The sequence below is a fragment of the Ciona intestinalis genome, unplaced genomic scaffold (genome assembly GCF_000224145.3).
Source record: "Ciona intestinalis unplaced genomic scaffold, KH HT000103.2, whole genome shotgun sequence".
In the NCBI taxonomy this organism is placed as follows: Eukaryota; Metazoa; Chordata; class Ascidiacea; order Phlebobranchia; family Cionidae; genus Ciona; species Ciona intestinalis.
Window position 1 is genome coordinate 41682 of NW_004190425.2, and position 20491 is coordinate 62172.

Below are 20491 nucleotides of genomic sequence, written 5' to 3' on the forward strand. Positions count from 1 at the left end.
ATATACCTGTTTATTTTAAAAACTACAGTTTATAAGGCCGGTTAAATTATTTAGTAGATTAACACTTCCAGTTTAGCGCTTGTTTGAGAAATTTTTGAAAAATTTAAGAAATTTATTTAAAAACGTTTAAACAAACGATTTGTTAAAAATATTTATATATTTGGAAATAGTTATTTTTCCCTACAAGTTTAAATTAAGTAAAAAAAACGAAAAATTAAATAAAACGCTCTGATTTCCATTAACAAGGCTACAATAGGAAATTTCGGATACAGTAGGATGGAGGAAGATGAGACACTTTGTCAGACGAGACTTTTTAAAAAAAAAATTTTACGGACCCCTATATAATAATAATCACGAAAAATCGACAGTATTATCACGACTTTATAAACCGCGCGTCAAAGCTGATTACTGTTTTCAAATATTAAAAAAATATAGTAGGGTGGGGGAAGATGGGACACTTTGACAGACCAGACTTTTTTAATTTTCTTTTTACGTACCCCCATTTAATGATTATCAGGAAAATAAGGTTACAGAATTATTCGACAGTATTATCACGACTTTATAAAAACGCCCGTCAAAGCTGATTACTGTTTTTAAATATTAAAAAAATATGTAAAATAGAAACAATATACTTTGAACAGGTAAAAAATGCGAAATAGTAAGGTGCTATTTTTAATGCTCGCTAAATCATATTAAGGCCGATGAATTTTTTTGGATGCGTGTATGCGAATACAACCTTGAATACTTAATACAGTTTGATTTTGTCTCATAAAACTAGTTTTTGTTTTGTAAAAAAACATTGAGATATCAGCATGAACAAAAATAGGCAGGGGCATGGCACCCTCTGGGCAGAGGTCAATATGACTTTAATTTATAGAGGGCGCCATGGGCAGGGGTCAATATGACTTTAATTTGAGATAAAAACAACACCAAAAAATATCGGTTTAACGTTATTTTGTGACGTTTACATGGCAAAAAACTAGCAGAGCCTGTTAAATTCGGTAGGTTACAATTGCAAGTTGTAGAATACTGCTAATGGCGCCGTGGCATAGTGGTTAACGTACGTGCCTGCCTGCAACCCAGAGGTAATGGGCTCAAGGCTCGACGTTGCTACCATTGTGGGTGTATGTGTCCTTGGGCAAGATACTTAACGACAATTGCTCCAACCCAGTGGTCACTAATGGGTTGTTCAAATTATCAGCAATACATAAAAAAAATAAAAAAATAATTATCCACAAAGTAACATGCATGGTAACTCGTAGGCTGGCGCGAGGTGCTAAACCCATGTGATAATGACTGTTGTTTTCCGGCCACGGGAAGATAAAGTAAGTTACATTCATATTTCAATTTAGAGTCCCATCTTCCCCCACATTGTAGTTTTGTATGTTTTCATTGCCAAACTTTGAAAGATTTGCTTTTAATTTAGTAATTTATACCTCAGGGGGTTTTCAACTACAATATACTGATATAATAAAAAGATAATATTTTGAAAATATATTCGAAATTTGGTCATTTGCACTTGGTGATAATTTATAAGAAATGGCTTGTGCCAAAAACAGAGTAGTAATACCAAATTTGTAGCAAAAATAAAAACTTTATCAATAGTTGTTATCAATTTTCTGTTAGTACAAGTTCATACAATATTTATCCATTGAAGTTCGAACATTACCCATTGGTGTTCAAACAATACCAATTGGTATGCAATAATATAATGTATAGGTAACATGTTGAAAACTAGCAGTAGGGCAAGAAAAAGAATGTTTAGACCTAATTTTCAAAGCGTACAGTATTATTTCGTGGTATTTACGTATATTCCTATTCATAAATACACTTTGCAATCAAAATTAACAATGATTTTAAATTGTCTCATCTTATCCTGTGTATTTTCAAAATTGTAAAATTTCACCTGTTGTGCGGATCGGTAAACTCCTCGTGTGTTTTATTATATTTTATTAAGTTGGTGTTAAATAATAAAGGAATGATAGTACCAATTCATGGTATTTCCTAAAAACCGTCATCTATTTTGATTTTGGAAATATTTGGCAATATGTGCTTAAGTGTCCCATCTTTCCCCATTGTACTATATTTGTATTTAGTTAAAATCCGATATACCGCCATTCGCATATTTAAGAATTTGCTAGACCACGCGGTAACCGCATGCCCAATGCGTGTTGAAAGTATGCCCAAAAAATTGAGTTAATTAAGCGAGTTGAAACATAAATGTGGGCGATTTAATAAGACAGGTTAGATCACGAAGTCAAATCACCTGCGTTGTTTCGTCTCATGCCTCCGGTAAAAATTGCCAGCTGGGCAATTAAACCTGTAATCATCTATCATTAAGTCAAGATCGATGCTCTGAAGTTGTCGGGCTTCTTCTTATATCGGTGATGTAACGGTCTAGTCACTAGAACGCACCGTTTACCCATGAACACGTCTCCCGAGAAGTGTTTAACTTCCAATTAAACGGAATTCTATTGTAGCAGAAGTAAGTTTTAATCTAAACACTTCGGGTATATAAGTTCAATCGATCATGCAGATATATCATCAGAAGTTTAGATACAACCAACACAGGTCAACTTAAAACAACAGAAAGAATGAAAGTTTCAGTTGCACTTATTGCTCTTCTCTTCGGCTATGCTTATGCTCAAGGTAAGTTAAATAAATGTTTCTGCTTATACATGTATGAACATGGTTCAGATCGATAAGTGTAATGTTTTTTTTTTACAGTTGCATACGTTGATACATGGCCAGCTAATGACCAAACACCAGCGGGAGCCCGAGGTGTGGTCGGTTATAACGAGATCGGGAACGGAACTTGTACCTTGAAGTTTCCAGATGCTGTCTACTGGTTCCATGTAAGTTAAATACATGCGCAATTGTGCAAACGTGTAGCTGTAACTACTTTTTACTAATAATAACTTTACAGATGTTTGACGGAGACATCGTGCCATCAAAGTCTAGCGTCTCCGAAGGATTATACGCGATCACCGCACCAAATAAGGATTGGCAAGACACTGGAAACTTTTCATTTGTCGTTAACTTTTTCTTCGAAACCTTTAACGCCTCCCAAATTTTGTGGAGCTGTGACGTCAGCGATAGTAGCCCACGTGAGTTGATGACGTCATAAGCCAAATATATTTTGTGTTACTTTTGTCTTACGCTTATTGTTGATAGTTTCAGTTGAGTCATTCCCAAACAACATGGAGCAGAACTACACCCGAGCACGAATCACAGATTTGAACATGACCGACCAAACCAAGATTATCCTTACACTTCCTGACTCTGTAGATAATTTTGGAGTAGACGCTCCAGCAGTTGTAGAAGCTGTAAACGGAAATGCTTATACCATCGGTAACTTTGGGGTTCAAAAAGAGGTAAGCTTTAAATTCCGTACATCTTATAGGCCATATTTCCATTCCGATATATTGTATTAAAAACGATAACGAAACCATTTCACTTAGTTCCGTTTCGAGTTCAACTACTTGACACGATGGTTCTCTGCAAGTGAGATCACTCTCTCTTCCGTGGAAGGAGCTGAAGAGGAAGAAGAAGAAACTTCAAGAAAACGACGAAATGCTCACTTTTAATTTGTAGATATCGCCTTCTGTAGAGCTCTATAATTCAAAATATAGCCAAATCCCTAATACTCTAAATTATTATTCCTGATAAAGATTTATCGCTCTTACGTCCTAAAATCACCGAATAATATTAGTAATGTATAATTTCCATTGTTATTCGTTGAATTTCTGTCATGTAGGAACCGATGCCAATAAACAATATTCAAATAGCATTGTTTCGTATAGTAAGGTGGGGGAAGATGGGACACTTTGTCAGACGAGACCTTTTTAATTTTTTTTTTTTAAATATTAAAAGAATATGTAAAATAGAAACAGTTTAATTTGAACAGGTAAAAAATACGAAATAGTAAGGTGCTATTTTTTAATGCTCGCTAAATCATAGTAAAGTCAATCAATTTTTTTAGTTTGCGTGTGCGAACGATTAAACTAGTTTCATAGCTTCATAAAACAACCTTGAATATTTCCTACAGTTTGATTTTGTCTCATAAAACTAGTTTTAGTTTTGTAAAAACGCACTGAGATATATGCATGAAGAAAATAGGCAGGGGTCAATATCACTTTAATTTAAGATAAAAACAACAAACATATCGGTTTATATTTTAATTTATTTCAAAAAGTTTGACGCTATATATATAAAGTTTACATGTCAAAGAAACTAGCACAGCCGAATAAATTCGGTAGGTTTACTACAAGTTGCGGTATACTGCTAATGTAAATATATTTCAATTTAGAGTCCCATCTTTCCCCACATAATTGTAGTTTTGTATGTTTTCATTGCCAAGCTTTAAAAGGGTTGCTTTTAATTCAATAATTTAAAATTGAGGGCGCCATGCTCAGGGGTTATTTAACTATAAGATACTGATATAAAAAAGATAACATTTTGAAAATATATATGAAAACTTTACACCGTACAGACGATACAATGTAAAAAATAAGTAAAGTACATTTAATTACACTAACTGGAAGGCTATGAATAGTGGTACATAAATATGATGAGGTATTATGCTGCTATAGTTAACCATTATTTGAAAAGACATGTTCGATTCCTTGTTGCTATGCATAGAAAACAACCTCTTTAACTTATATGCTTTCCTTGAGTTTGCTCTGCATTACAGATTATATATTATACAGAATACAATATGACTTACAATGTACAAGGCAAAGATAAATAATGGTGCCTATCAGTGCTGAGTCAGTATATTATGTAGCTATGCGTTCAATCAAAAATTAAAACATAATAAAGTCGACGTTTTATTTTTTGTATAGTTTTGAAGAAGAACCATTCGTTATACCAAATCAGAAATAAAATTTAAATTTTCCTAAATAATTTAGAAACTAGAAATGATCAAAATTGAGCGATTTTTCTCATGGGAAATCCCAGCATTGCGCTACGACCATTTTGTTTACTTAAGCGGGCGAATTTGTTTTGAAACTCTTTTTTTTTCAAAAGCTGTTTTGTATTTTAAAACTTGGATGGTAGCTTTTGGTCACATTTGAGCATATCTATCAATACACAAATTTTGATTTTTCATTGGTATGCCCCTTTGAGTAACAGTATTAAAATGTAGGTAACCACAAATTTAAGTTGCCTGATGCTATAAAGTTGGCTTTATTTAAGAACTCTATTTAAGAAAAATGAATGAATGTATATATGTAACTAACTTTATCCTCGCGTGACCGGAAACGATAGTCGTTATAACACGCGGGTGTTTACGTGTTCTCATATATGTTACTTTGTAAGTGATTATTTTTTCTTATGTTTTGCTGATAATTTGGACAATCCATTAGTGACCACTGGGTTAAACCAATTGCCTTTAAGTGTCTTGCCCAAGAACACATACGCCCACAATGGTAGCAGCGACAAGCATTAAATAATCCCTAGTTGTTAAATATTTTTCATCTCCACAGTGCTGAGTAGCTATAGCATACCGTGTTTCACGATATAAACTGTCTATAGCGGAATTGGCCGTACGAAAGCAAGTACCAACTAACCGTAACGAAACTAAACCAAACCGAACGCAAACGCAACATAAACAGTGCAAAGCAAAATTGGAGTTGATCCGTAGGAGAACTCCCGATATCTTGAAGAATCAATCACAAAACAAGCTAATAAATTGTTAACTATGTGTAGTTTTAGTTCTGGAAATTTACTCTACAATTATATTGTGATTGAATTTTCAAGAGATTAAAGAAAAAAATGTCTTAATTAAGAGTTGAGAAACGAGCAGGAACAAGTCGCACACAAAAATAACAACAAGAACAACTGTTTGACAGAAAAGGATCTGTATGACCACTTACGTGCTCAAAATAGGAGATGCTGTATAGGTCAAACAATTCTTGCATAAATCACATTTTGTATATAACAAGTGGGCTATTAAAACTGAACTGTCACTATAAAGTTCTTTGCTTATATTTTTAACCAGCACTGGTGGAACCTTTCTGTTGTCTTTTTCCAGCGGCAAATACAAATATCGGCAATAGTTCTATTTTGAAGATTTTGGCATAGAGTTGCGTTGGGCATTAACATTATCTGCCGAACAAAATTTATATAAAATATTCAAAGTTTTACCTTAATTTTTTGGAAATTTATTTTTTTGACCTCTATTTTTGTTCGATCATTACCGATTACAAATGTTGCAAATAAAACATCATTTTTTGGCTGCGACTGTGATTAGCTACAAACGTCATTACCTTGGGCGGAAAAATAAAAATAATATAATTAATGCAAGAATATTGTTTTTTATATTGTGGCGGTATTGCGCCAAGGGGTGGGCGTTATTTGTTAGAGAACAGGAGAGAAACATATATTGTTAATCTATTGAAAACTAAAAAACTGAAATATGTAATACACGTATAAATTACGTCATCGTGCCCGCTAGTAACGCAACAATGGAAGAATTCTTTGCCAACTACATACAGTATTAATGAAGTGTATATTTTCATTTAAAACCTTGTATGCGTGTCTTTAAGGATGTTTTAATGAAATATTAAGAAGGACACGCCTAAATTTCACATGGCAAAAAGTTTTTATTTTACATTTCGATAAACAAAGAACGACTGTGGAAATTGTTTGTTTAAATACCAGGCTACATGAAAGATTTTTGTCATCGTAGCGTATGCAATATACGAACTTGTATAAGTGGACCAACCTGGTCACATTAAACCAATTATTCATTTATTGCCAACCAACAAAGCACAATACTTTACAATTAAGCGTCATTAAATCGTTTTGAGGCATCGCGGAGTGTGACGAAATAAATTTAATATATCTGGGGAGGGTGGTAATTAAACGATGAAACACGTCGCTACTTGAACTAATTTGTGACAAATTGCTTCTGTGATAGTCAGGTGATACGTGTTCTTGTAAACTACTCGTGTATAAAAGCAGACGCGCATTTTAACCTTTACTTCAACGAAAACCAGCCCAGCAGAATCGACTTATATAAAACTAAAGTTGTTCAAGAAAACCATTTCTGAAAGATGTCCTTAAAAGTTATTGCAGTTCTGTCTCTTCTTTTTGGAATTACCTACGCCCAAGGTACGTTATTATAAATAGTGGATTAGAAATATTATGAGACTAAAGATATATTTTTGTTCCACAGTTGCATACGTTGATACATGGCCAGCTAATGACCAAGCACCAGCTGGAGCCCGAGGTGTTGTAGGTTATAACGAGATCGGGAACGGAACTTGTACCTTGAAGTTTCCAGATGCTGTCTACTGGTTCCATGTATGTATTCTGTAGACCATTGTACATAATCCTAAAACTATTATACCATATATTTATATTTAGCACTGTAGGGTGGAATACAGTTCATAGCACAAAAGTTCAATATTTCCTTGTCGGGTTTTTAACAATAAACAATTCGTTCATTTAAAGTCTTTGGGCAATTACACAATTCAGTAAGCGTTCTTTATTTATTCTAAAAATGGGACAAGAGAGAAGAATAAAATACGTACCACCTTGCCCCAACCAACTATATTTAAATAATGTTTACAGATTTTCGACGGAGACATCGTGCCATCAAAGTCTAGCGTCTCCGAAGGATTATACGCGATCACCGCACCAAATAAGGATTGGCAAGACACTGGAAACTTTTCATTTGTCGTTAACTTTTTCTTTGAAACCTTTAACGCCTCCCAAATTTTGTGGAGCTGTGACGTCAGCGATAGTAGCCCACGTGAGTTGGTGATGTCGTAAGCCAAATGCCATTTTTGTCTTACGCTTGTTGTTTATAGTTTCAGTTGAGTCATTCCCAAACAACATGGAGCAGAACTACACCCGAGCACGAATCACAGATTTGAACATGACCGACCAAACCAAGATTATCCTTACACTTCCTGACTCTGTAGATAATTTCGGGGTAAATATGATGTTTCCTATAAAACTCGGGTCCTCTGCGTTATATTACAAAATAACTATACAGTTTTCCGAAACATAAAAAAGCTGTTAAATAGTTTAGTTGTTTATATTAACTAAAGTAGCAATGCATCATTAGAAAACTTTAAATTAAAAACTTCTAAACTTTTTGCCGAACCAATTTATTTTTTCATGCTAAAAGTATTTTGTTACAGGTTGATGCTCCAGCAGTTGTAGAAGCTGTAAACGGGAATGCTTATACCATCGGTAACTTTGGGGTTCAAAAAGAGGTAAGGTTTTTTCACAAAGTTGTCTAAATTAAAGTTACATTTTTGGTAACTCGTTAAGCGACAACTAGGCGTATGAAACATAACATCCTTGTTATAACAACTGTCGTTTATTTATTCCGCCATGCGGGATAAACAATTTACGTTTATTTATTCATTCATTTATTCATGGTATTAAACTGTCGTTAACAAACACTTTTTAACAGTTCCGTTTCGAGTTCAACTACTTGACAAGATGGTTCTCTGCAAGTGAGATCACTCTCTCCTCCGTGGAAGGAGCCGAAGAGGAAGAAGAAATTTAAAAAGCAAACATCATCATTTATAAACTTAAATCAAATCTTCTAATATCTTGAAAAAGAAACTTGCGTTTTCCTTAAATTTGCATGATAACAAACATACATATGTTAAAGTAATCGACCGATAATAAATTGCGCTCTGGGTGATCAATTATAATAAAATTATTAATGTGAGATAAAGTGAAGCTCTAATTCCAAACATCGTCGGGAACTTGTAGATTGAAACATTGACACAGCTGTCGTGTTAGAACCTTGTACACGTGGGTATATGCGTTGCCAACGTTAATTGAATGGTCTTGGTCAGCATAAAACTGCATATAGACGTAATGTTAGAATGGGATTTGTTCATAGCCTATAGCAGATGAGTATACTTTCACTGTATGATAAATAGAATACCGTTCACATTTAACCCCCATATTTCCTAAACGTGCTTTAGCAATTAACAACGCTGTTTTAGAACCGCGGAACTGCAGTTAAACAATTTTGTAAATAATTTTTTACAGATGTACTGGCTTTGTATTTAAAAAAGTACATATATGGTGCTGGTTTAAGATATTACTTACGAAGTTGTTAAAGCGAATATCATTCTCCACCAATGCCTTAGATAGTTGCGCAGAGTTTTGGAAATGAACATTATCTGTAAATACATTATTTCTTTTAAGTGCTGTATGTTTAAGTATACGTTAATATTTTTGACAATTTAAATTAACTGGACGGTAACCATCTTCTGACATTTACTTGGAGTATTTGTTTTCAACAATTAGCAACATTGGTTTAGAGTCGTGAGAATACACGGTTATATAATTCTTTACATTTTCTTTGTTTACAAGCAAATGGTACAAGAAAATATAATAAAAAGGTGTCCCATCTTCCCCCACCCTGCTATATATAGTAGTCCGGTGCCATGGCACAGTTACTTGCGCATGTCTCCAATCCAGGGGTTATGGATTCAAGGCTCATGACTGCCACCAAGGTGTGCGTATGTGCTTTGAAGCAAGACACTTTTCGGCAATTGTTTTCAACCAGTGGTCACTAAAGAGTTTTCCAAATTGTCCGCCATACATAAAAAAATCCAAAAAACAATTACTCAAACAAATTGCATTCGAGGTAACTCGAAAGCTGGCACGATTTATATATTGAATGCACGAATAAATGATACACAAAATCGTGAGGCGTACTATATGTAAAAAATGTAACTCGCTTTATCCATGCGTAGTCGGAAAGCGACAGTTTTTTTTATAACACGGGTGTTTTGCTGCATATAAAGCGTGCCATCATATAAGTTACCTCAAATGTAACTTTGTAAAAAATATTTAGAAACCATGTGTTTTAGAATATAAATAAAATATTTGCGTTACCATCTGCTGTTCCGTGTATCAAGTAGTAACTTGACTGAGGGAAGTTTTCAGCTTTGTTTATTATGTTTGCTTTATCGTAACCATCTGTATTTATGGCTGGTAGACCCATGTACCTTTCAGCATATATTGTGTCTAGAAAAAAAACATGTTGCATTTCTTTGTTTTTCAATATGTTATGGGTATGATATTGTGTTATAGGTTCTTACTTACCGTAGTATCTCCAATCCACCAGAGGCGCTACAGCCATCCCGCATTTCAGAATTCCTGTGTTTAATCCAAGCGCATGAGATGTTGCAAAGCCCCCATATGACTGGTAATAAAAAGAATATTAAACCTTTTAAATTTTATTAATAAATCTCCTACCCAGCCCCACATGGCTATCTTGCTAGAATCAACTTCGGGGAGTTTTCCGAAGTACCTAAAGAAAATCCATAAGTTAAAACATTTGTTTGAATGAACGAACGTAAATTATTATTTTATGCTCGCCTATTGGGGGACAACAAAAAACAGTTGTTGAAACTTTACTTTTAAGATTTACCGATATCAAACCTAAAGCTATGTGGTTGAGATACTAGTTATGTTTACTTGATGAAATCTGGCGGTTTCCTATTTATTTTATACATAGAGTATAGGGTGGGGTAAGATGGAACCTGTTTTCATTCTCTTTTTTCGCACCGCGTTTTTAAATGTTAAAAACACGATCAGAAACTATGGGTTTATGTGTTAACGATACATATACCCCACCCAACTGTACGTAAATTATTTAAAGTTTAATCTAACTCGGCAGCCTCAATTTGATCTTCGATTTCTTTTTGCCCAAGTCCTTGGTAAACTTCGTGCATGAATTCATCCCCTATAAAGTAAAAGTACATTGTTAACGCATTTTACATTGCAAATGCTGAGACACATATTAACGAAAAATCAAATTTAAATTTGTGTATTAATAGAAATACTCAAATGTAATTTAAAGGTACAACCAAATTTTGTGAAAAAATTGTGTGTCAAAACGCATATCAAACCGCTGTAAAAAGTCAGCCGAGCAACAATGCATGGGGTTTCTCATCAGAACAAGTATCACTTAACTATGACCAAAACTACTGAAGACAAATCAAATAATATTATATGAAAAATGTAAAATATAAACTTCATTTTTTTAGTTTTTTGATCGAACATAACCATACATAGGCTACTATGTTGAACCAGCACTCCCTCTAATATTTAATTTCTAACACTTCATTTTAAAATGTTCATTATATCTCGTCACTAGCAACTGCTGTACCATTTTGTTAAAAAAGTGGCTGGTTCGTGTAAAAAAATAAGTTTGCGAGTGCTTAGTCAGCATATTCTGGTATGTCTTTATTTTTTTATTCTAGCGATTTTTTTCACGCGTATTTTAGAAATTGTTTCGTTTTTTGAAACTTTGGTGATAACTTTAGATCCGATTTGAGCATATATCATTTTTCGTTGGTATTTCCCTTTAACGTTTAAAAACACTTTTATGTATTTTCAACAAGACTGGGCTATTACCATAAAAGTTAGAACCTCGTCCATCGATTCTTACAAGTATGACACCCAACCCCGCAGGAACGTATGCTGAACCCCAACTTCTTGACCAAAAGGCGTCAACGTTCTGGTATCCTGGTCCAGCATAACTATGAATAAATGAATGTAACTTATACTTTATCTTCGCATGGCCGGAAAACGACAGTCTTCATAACACGGGTATTCACACACCTCGTGCCAGCTTACGAGTTACCAATTATGTAACTTTTTGTAGTAAATATTTTTTGTGGGTTTTTATTTGTATTATGTGTGGCTGCTGATAATTTGGTAGGCATACGCAACTGTCGACGTAACCCATGTCCTGCGACCTCAGTAGTTGATAATGTTTGTCACAGATGCATTTGCTGATTTAAAAAATGGACATGTAGACTATTGTTTGTTTGGCCTGTTAGCGTTATATTAGGCGGTTTTATCACGTGTCTGACTGGTTGGTGATTCGATGTCAGCTGCATTTAAAAATGAACATTAACAGCAGTATAACTTTGTGGGACTTACACTTCAATTAGCAGAGGGTATTTCTTGTTGACATCGAAATTTGGAGGGTCCAAGCGTTCGTAACGGAATTCTAAAAAATGAGTTGCAGGTATTTTATATTATCAACAACAAAATATAAATTAAATACAAACACATAAAATTATAAAATAAGATAAGAATTTATTTATATTCGTTTAACTTACTGTATCCTGTTTTGCTATCAATATTGCCATACGATTTCACCGGCATTTCTGTTGCTGCTATATTGTCTACAAGATCCAAATTCTCTTCCAACAGAACTTTGTCGATCAGGACATTAGCAGGGTCCGTTGCTGTGTGGTTGACCGTAAACTGAATGTAAAGAGGCGCTCCTTCACCTGACAAGGATATACATATATAGTAAAGTGGGAAAGACGGGACCCTTAAGCACATATTGCCCACTATTTCCCAAATTAAAATATATGACGGTTACTAGTGACAACACGAATTAGTACTATTATAGCAGGGTGGGGTAGTATTCTGCATTGTAGGTAATTTACAAAAAAAATAACGAACTGTGTTCTCTACTATAAACTGAAAACTGTCAACAAAAACGATAAAGTTGGGATAGGTAAGGGCAACAATAAATGGAAAGTTCTATGGCAAGTTATACGTGCTTACCTCTGCATGCAATGACAACGCGACTGCCACCTTTGCTGAATGACGACGTAGCAATATTACACCTCTCCGGATATTCAGTTCTGAGCGGACATGTTATGCACTCTGGTGGTTCGGCAGCGGACATGGTGGGCAACAGCCTTCCTTTCCTTCTGTACACTTGACGATTCTCTGTTCCATCGAACGTAGAAAGAAAATACCTGGGATAGTTTTTTGCCGTTGCGTATATTTTGGTATTAACAAACAATGAACTAAAATAAAAAGCACTTTAACCATTAAATACTAATGCCCACCCTCGCCCACTAGAACATATTTTTCCCTTGTGTATATTTTAATTACACTGCTAAAAATGTTTCTATTCCAATGAGCTTACACGTAGTCGTTTGCGCTCTTGTAAAACTCAACCGCTGGGTAGGATGCGCTATATGATGTCACGGTATATTCTCCTTCAGTTAGGAATTCCTTGTTTCCAGTCTACACGGAAAATATTTTCTTATAGTAATGTTATTAAATAGGTTTCCCGCAAAGTGCCCTTAATAAAAATTAACATTGTTTTATGTTTACTAAAACATATAACATGTCCACGATAAACGATTTATATTTAGTTGTATTTAAAAAAATCTTTTTTAAAGGGCGCGTAAGAACTAAACAAATATGTATATTTACTGTAAAATAGCATACGTATGACAAATAGATTTGAATTTAAACACAAACATAGTGTACAATCTGTAGGCTTTCTTATATGTTACAGCATTGTAGGCGTATGTGTTTTGTATTAGCAAGACACTTTAGTACAACCTAATCAAACTTTACAGGTTATCAAACTTATAAAAGTAAAATTAAATAAATATCCACCACGGCCTACTGGGGATATCTCTAGTAGGCCGTGATAATCACCCACAAAGTTACCTACGTGACGGGCCCAGGGTGTATGAAACAAAACAACAATGTTACAACAAATGCCCTGTTCGTCACACAAGGATAAAACATTTCCCCTTTTTTTATTCAATAATGCAATAACCGTAAACACTATTACTAAAAATAAAAAAAAAGATCCTATAATAATTTCTCACGTTATCTGCTCTTGCCAAATGCTGCCATTTATTGTTTGGCAGAACAACGAAGTATTCTTCTGCACTTTGGCCAAACACAGGAATCCAATATGGCCGTCTCTGGTATAACCAACCGGTTGTTGTTTTGTGTTCGAACTGTGGAACCTGGATTGAATACAAACTAATATACTGCAAGTAACTTCACAATATAAAACAATTTTTCGGAATGCATTGCAATGGTTTGAACGTAAAACTTACACTTGGACACGTCATGCTTCCATCAGCCGTAATGTCACACATCACCATCATGCTCCAAGTTTGTAATCGGTTACACCACGTGACTGCAACACGTGACTCATTTGCCCATACTGCCCGGCTGAACAGATAGTCTCTGTAAACAACACAATGAATGAATGAATGAATGAATGAATGAATGAATGAATGAATGAATGAATGAATAAATGAATAAATGAATAAATAAATAACTGAATGATGACATGCTGGGTGTTTTATTTCATACACACCATGTCCGCTTACGATTATGTGAGTTATAGTGTGTTTTTTAATGTATGGTGGACAATTAGACACATGTTGTTGGTTACCAAGCTGGAGCAATTGCCGAAAATTGTAAAAACTTTGGGACACATATACGCCCATATCAGTTGCAATGGCCAGCCCGTAATATTGAGCAAACGAAAAGCCTGTTGTTATTACCAGAAAACCTACCCTGATGATAATGTTGTTGGTGGTATTGCTTCGTTGTTACTTCCCGATGCAATATCATAAACGTAAACTTTATTTGTTGGTTGTGTTGTGCCTGCCTGTGTATAAACAAACTTGTAAGCACAAGAACTAAAATAAATGTGTATTATAACCAGTGACATGTATTGGGGGGTTATATACATTCGATTCTTTACTTTATGTTAAGATCCAAACGTGGTTTATACCTTGGGGTAAGATACGTCAATCATCTCTGGGTATTGCTTGGAATCATAACGGGAGAATTGAATATGAGAACATTCAGTGTCATTGAACTGAGCATACGCCAACTTTCCTCCGTCCGGTGAAAAGTAGATTACGTTGTTGGTCGAAATCATTTCCTCTGTCAAATGAATGTGCAAATGAAACTTATGAAACATATTTTCGTTTCTTTTTCTTGTCCCACTTGGTAGTAAACAAGAAATATTTACAGAAATAAATAGCTGTAGCCCTGCGGACCTCTATTAGAGCGTCGATCATTTTCTAAAAGACGACCAGGAAATATGAGATTTACGGGCTAACGGTATTTTATCTCACTCACAGTACTATTCGCTAATAATAGATGAAAGAGACGCAATATCCGCGTTGCAAGTCGTAAAAACGGTCTTGAAAACATTTTGTTACCTTCGTATACCCAGTCTGGAATTCCATTGTAAACAGAATTCGCACTTCCGTCGTCAGTAATTCTGATATCATTCGTTGTAGTGTCGTTGACATCAGCTCGGTAATAAATGTCGAAGTCGTAAACATAAGCCTACAAAGCAAATATAAATACAAAACTATTGTACGAGATGTTTACACACTGTTGCAAGCAGATTATGTTCAACATGGTACGTTACAACATACTATAGATCAGGTTGGACAACGTTTATTAAGTTTGAGTAACAAAAATACGTTAATTACATTTTTGAGCTTAGTTAATGTAAACAACATTCCTATTTTTTCCTCGTACTTTTTGTCAGTGCCAGCACTGGTTGCGCTATAATTTCATATAAAGGTTGTTCTACCATACCGAATTACAAAAAGTGGTCACCTTTATAGTTGTATACGTGCTAGATAGTAAGCGCACAAGTTTTATCCAACATACGTTTTTGTTATATCAACTGCCTGTCGCTGCCCGTCACACGCGAGTACGGGTACAGTTTATACTTTAAATTCAATCCATCAAATATATCAACTTACCACAGCATCGCCCACCGGAGACCAAGTGATATATTGAACATCACTTGGGAATGTAATGTCATCTCGGATCATACTTTATAATAAGGAACATGTTAAATATTGTACAGCTTGTTTTAAATATAACTTACTCCTGATTGACGTCATACACAATGTATGTTCCGTTGTAAGAATGTCTCCAACCCTAAAGGAAGTATTTTAACTACAACTATTACGAAAGCGCATTAGAGACTCTGGGCAATATTATTTATAGTAAAATAAATCGATTTGTATGAACACAGTATATACATGAAAACTGTTTTATGATAGGTTTGGGTAAAGTGGTGTATATGTTTTCATTCTTTTTTATCGTTCCATTTATAGTAAAAGAAAAGCATTTACAGAATTGAAGAACCTTATCATCAAAGACTATAAAACAGCTATGATAATTACTAAAAACACGATTATAAAATATGGAATCTTATGTGTTGTAATGTAATTAACACACGTTTACCTTTACGTAATCGGTTAATAAGAGCACGAAGTTTTGGGAGGCGGAGACTTGGTAGGAACGAGCGCCCTTGTCTGTCTGCAAAATATGATATGTTTAGCATAGTGATAACAGTGGTTATATCGCACCTAGTCGGTAAGTTACGTGCATCTTTTTTTACATTTTTCTTAATACCTTATTGTAGATGGGCTTCATAAAACTAGTATAACCTTACATAAATTGCTCCTGGCATGATGAGAAATTCATGTTGATCCATGGCACATTTTAATATGATGTCTTTATTGGCGGCTTGAATAATGTACATGTGATCTGTATACATGGTTTGGTAAATATACGATCAAATCGCTACTATATGTAGCTGTGTAATGTCGTGGCATTAAAGTTAAAAATTGTTTAACACCTAAACAGTGTTACCACTATATAGTTACTTTTGTGTGAAAACCAAAATCTAGAGTACTGTGGGGGAAGATGGGACACATTTGGCACATGATATTTAAGTACCCTGATTGTGTTTTAAACATTTAACAATGGTTCATGGACATCGTGGGGATAAGGTGTTTGTAATTTATTGAATGTTCATTGTTTACTACCAAATGGGACAAGAAAATAGGACAAAAAGGTGTCCCATCTTCCCCACCCTACTATATGCCCATGAACGTATTTTTTTTAGTTTAAATTGTGTTCGTTTTTTTTATCACCCATTTTTTGCAATGCCTGTTTAGTTGTAAATGCGTTTAGTTTCGTAATGTTTGTGTTCTCTTTCATTTTCTTATCACTATTTATATTCCTATTCTTTTGTGTTCCTTATGTGTGTCACGTCCTCTCGCGTGTCGGAAAAAAGACAAACGTTATAACACGAATGCTCTATTCCATACACCTCGTGTCAGCTTACGTGTAACCACGCACCAAAAACTTCTGTATGTATGTTTAAACATTGGTGGTGCCCTATATGTTAATCCAGTGTATGAATCTAACCAGCTATATATGAATATACCACTACACAAAATGTCTCACCCGATACCCATCTTGGATTAACCGACTTGTAGCTAAACTTCGATCCAAAAATATCATTAAATGTAAACTTTGTTTTCCCGGCCCGATTTTCCACCAAAGATTTTCGAATTTCTTGTGATTTAATTTCACTGAATCCTGCAAAATGCAAAAAGGTGTTTAATAAACATAGATGGTGGGGTAAGATGGATACCGTTAGAACACAATGAATATTGGAGCTCTTCGTATGAAATATTACCTAATCGTGTGGTTAAAAAAACGAATGAAATATTACCTAATCGTGTGGTAAAAAAAAACGAATAAAATATTACCTAATCGTGTGGTAACACGCTTTTTTTACCAGCAAATAAGACAATAAAAGGGAAAAAACATTTACCAACTTACCCCGATTAAAACCCACAATACATCCATATTAAGTTTATGACACGCTAACTTGATACGAAGGTCAATTGCAAAACAAATTTAAACCGCGTATCTCATTTCTTTTAACATTGTTGTATAATAAATGGGGAGATACCCTTAAGACCCATATTGTTTAAAATCCTTATTAGTTTTGAATAATAAAGTGAAATCTTTTGCATACATTATTTTGTTATTAGATTAGTATACCATGTTTGAATATAACCCCTAGATAATAAATTGTGGAAATAAAACAAACCCTTCAAACTTTGGCAACAAAAACCTACACAACCACAAAGTGGGGAAAGACGGAACGAAATATTTGTTATACTTAATAGTATTTTGCAACTTGTAGTTATCCTAGCGAGCACTAAAAAAATACATCTTATTATTATTATGCCTTTTTACTAGCCATTGGAAGTAGATTACATTCGTTTAACACCAAATTTAACTACTTTAAGGAGCATACCAACGAAAAATGAAAATTTGTATATGGCTAAAGATACTCAAATGTGACCCAAAAGTACCACCAAAGTTTCCCAAAATAATAAAGTTTCTAAAAAATCGCGTAAAAGGCCCCGCGGGAGTAAAACAAATCCGGCCATTTCGACAATGCATGGAATTTCCCATAAAAAAAGACACTGAAACTTGACCGTTTCTAGTTTCTAAACTATAAGGAAAAGCAAATTTTCTTTTGATTAGGTATAATAAAAGCTTTTTTTGTAAACATATCAAAAATATAAAAATGTAACATTTATAATGTTTTAATTTTTCGATTTTTTTTAACCTTACTACATATTAGATTATGCTGACTCAGCAACTTTTCAAACCGAGTGTTCAACACGAACACAACTAACTTGTTTTATAAAGTCTATGTTTTACATTTTTTTTATATATTATTAAAGAAGAAGTGGTCATTATGCCAACTCAGAAATAAAGTTTAAATTTTCTTTAGTATTTTAAAAACTAGGAACGATCAAGTTTGAGCGAATTGTTTTTCTTAGGTGAAATCTTATGCATTGTGACACAGCCATTTATTTTACTCCAGCGGTTGAATTTGCGGTTTTGAAACTCATTTTTTAAAAAAGCTGTTTCGAATTTTGAAACTTTAAGGTTACCTTTAGATTACATCTATAAGCGTTTCCATTAAAACACCAATTTTAATTTTTCGTTGGTGTGCCCCTTTAACATCACTAGCCGCCTTTGCCACCCCACTCTATTGGACCGTGAGAACACTGTAAATACTGTAACATTTGTTTTTGTCTATCATGAAGTGGGCACCCAAAAAAAATATTTAAACAAAAGTCTCGTCTTCCCGCACTCTACTATAAAATGTAACAAAAAAGTTTTAAAATTTTGGGGTAATCACTTAAGTGTCTTGATAAGACAAACCAATGCTTGGAACGTATTAGTGTAGGTAGTGGTTCTTTTGGAACAGGAGATATCATCATTTATTAAAACATTTAGTATACAGTATGTTGGCGCCTATAATAAACATCCAACGATTACTACATTGGTTCAAGCCATTAGCAACACATCAAACACAAACACATACGTTACCTGAATCTTGATACACTACAAGTAGTGTGATGAGTAAGGCGACAGCCGACGTTCCCGCAACAAACAACTTAAGCCGCAGCATCTCCCAGTAGAGGATTCCAAATTAACTTTAACTGCAACTACAAGAATAGAACATGCACGGGTTTCTATGATTACTGACTAAACTAAAGAAACATCGTGGGTAGAATTTAAACACGGGTTTAGTTAGCAATCCCTAGAAACTGTAGTTAGTCTGTCAGGTGTTAAATTAAAGACCAATTCTATGATATTAACAAATTACATTGATTGTTGTCATAGAAGTTTTTCTTAAATAACTTAAGTTTATGAACCGACTTTATATTCTAAATCTCTGGTCCAAACCCAGTCAACGTACTTTTTAACTAATAATAAAAACTAAAACAGGCTTTTTTAAGTTGGTATACCACCATCAAGTTTCTACGAACGTGACTTACTGCTTCTATGCGAAGTGCATTATCGCGTGTTCGGCGCGTGATAGCCGAGTAATTTATGTAACACCACATACCCAGTTAATGATTACGAGGGTAATTGCGTATAATGCAACTTAAAGTTAATCATTGAAAAGCAATTTCAGTATTGAAGAAGTGAGATTTGTTTGTTTTGTGCTTACGTCAAATCAAAGAGTAATTGATACCTTGGTGTGCTCAAGTCGATATTGCATTTTATTTGTTTGCATTATATTCTGAAAATGGTTTTAAAGCAGAACATTACGACTGGTTCGCAAACGCAACTTCAAAGTATTTGCTTGCAACATATTTCTAAACCAAATACCAAAACCAAAGTCAATAGAAAGTAATTTCTATGAACTTTGACCAAAACAAGACCGGTGTCGCGGAAACCTGGTTCCGATTGGCTGCTGCGCAGGTGTAGACACGGTACATTTTTATCGGAAATTTTTAATCCTAGTTCCAAACAAATCATATATTCATGCTGTTATATATTTTATTCCATTTAATTTGAAAGTGCAGGTTTTGTTGCCCTTTTTCGTTGTTGATGACGTGTTAACGGTAGTGGTCACTGGTTATACGTCATAATGTATAATTTAAGTTAAATACAGCATAAATTTCTATTAAAAGGATAAACATAAACTTACGAAGAATGTCGCATCTAACAACTGTTATTTTTTCTAGATTCCTCATAAAATAAGTTATAAATAGCCTGTGGGAACCAGTTTTCTAGGGGAACCAGATTTCTGCGACACCCGGGCAAAAACTTTCAAAATATAATTGACCACAAAGTCATAAGAACATCCCACATTCCTATTTATTACAAACAATAAAGATTGGAAACAAATAAAACAATATATTTACACATCCCCGATGATGCGAGACACCATAATTCACACTAGGAGTAAAATGCGTTTGTAGCCTAATAATTGCTTCAAGAAAACTCGCGCTGCAAGAATAAGGCACGCGGCGCTTTTGCAACTTAAAAACAATCAGTGCCGTGC

General features: G+C 34.4%; 2 protein-coding genes across 4 annotated transcripts; one reads left to right on the top strand and one right to left on the bottom strand.

Annotated features, from left to right (window-relative positions):
• The first annotated feature begins 2466 nt into the window (after positions 1-2466).
• Positions 2467-8701, top strand: LOC100176421. Of its 3 annotated transcripts, none has more exons than XM_026838676.1 (6): positions 2467-2649; positions 7181-7308; positions 7579-7759; positions 7818-7942; positions 8154-8228; positions 8432-8701. In XM_026838676.1, the coding sequence occupies exons 1-6, from the start codon at positions 2595-2597 to the stop codon at positions 8525-8527; spliced, it is 660 nt and encodes a 219-aa protein (XP_026694477.1). In that variant the 5' UTR covers positions 2467-2594; the 3' UTR covers positions 8528-8701. The 3 variants fall into 3 exon arrangements, with proteins under 3 accessions (XP_026694477.1, XP_002130520.1, XP_002130612.1); XM_002130576.4 differs by lacking the exon at positions 2467-2649 and adding an exon at positions 6973-7116; XM_002130484.4 differs by lacking the exons at positions 7181-7308; positions 7579-7759; positions 7818-7942; positions 8154-8228; positions 8432-8701 and adding exons at positions 2728-2855; positions 2927-3107; positions 3175-3374; positions 3462-3790 and having other exon boundaries at positions 2528-2649.
• Positions 8432-19206, bottom strand: LOC100178732 (dipeptidyl peptidase 4). Its single transcript, XM_002130637.4, has 22 exons — positions 19024-19206; positions 17068-17202; positions 16268-16362; positions 16057-16131; positions 15695-15747; positions 15567-15639; positions 15009-15138; positions 14573-14727; positions 14352-14446; positions 13884-14016; positions 13647-13790; positions 12947-13047; positions 12577-12773; positions 12120-12293; positions 11938-12007; positions 11407-11531; positions 10660-10732; positions 10243-10297; positions 10090-10189; positions 9880-10011; positions 9085-9158; positions 8432-8832 (listed from the first exon to the last, which is right to left on the bottom strand). Exons 1-22 carry the CDS (start codon positions 19103-19105, stop codon positions 8710-8712), a joined length of 2394 nt encoding a protein of 797 aa, XP_002130673.1. The 5' UTR covers positions 19106-19206; the 3' UTR covers positions 8432-8709.
• Positions 19207-20491: the final 1285 nt, after the last annotated feature.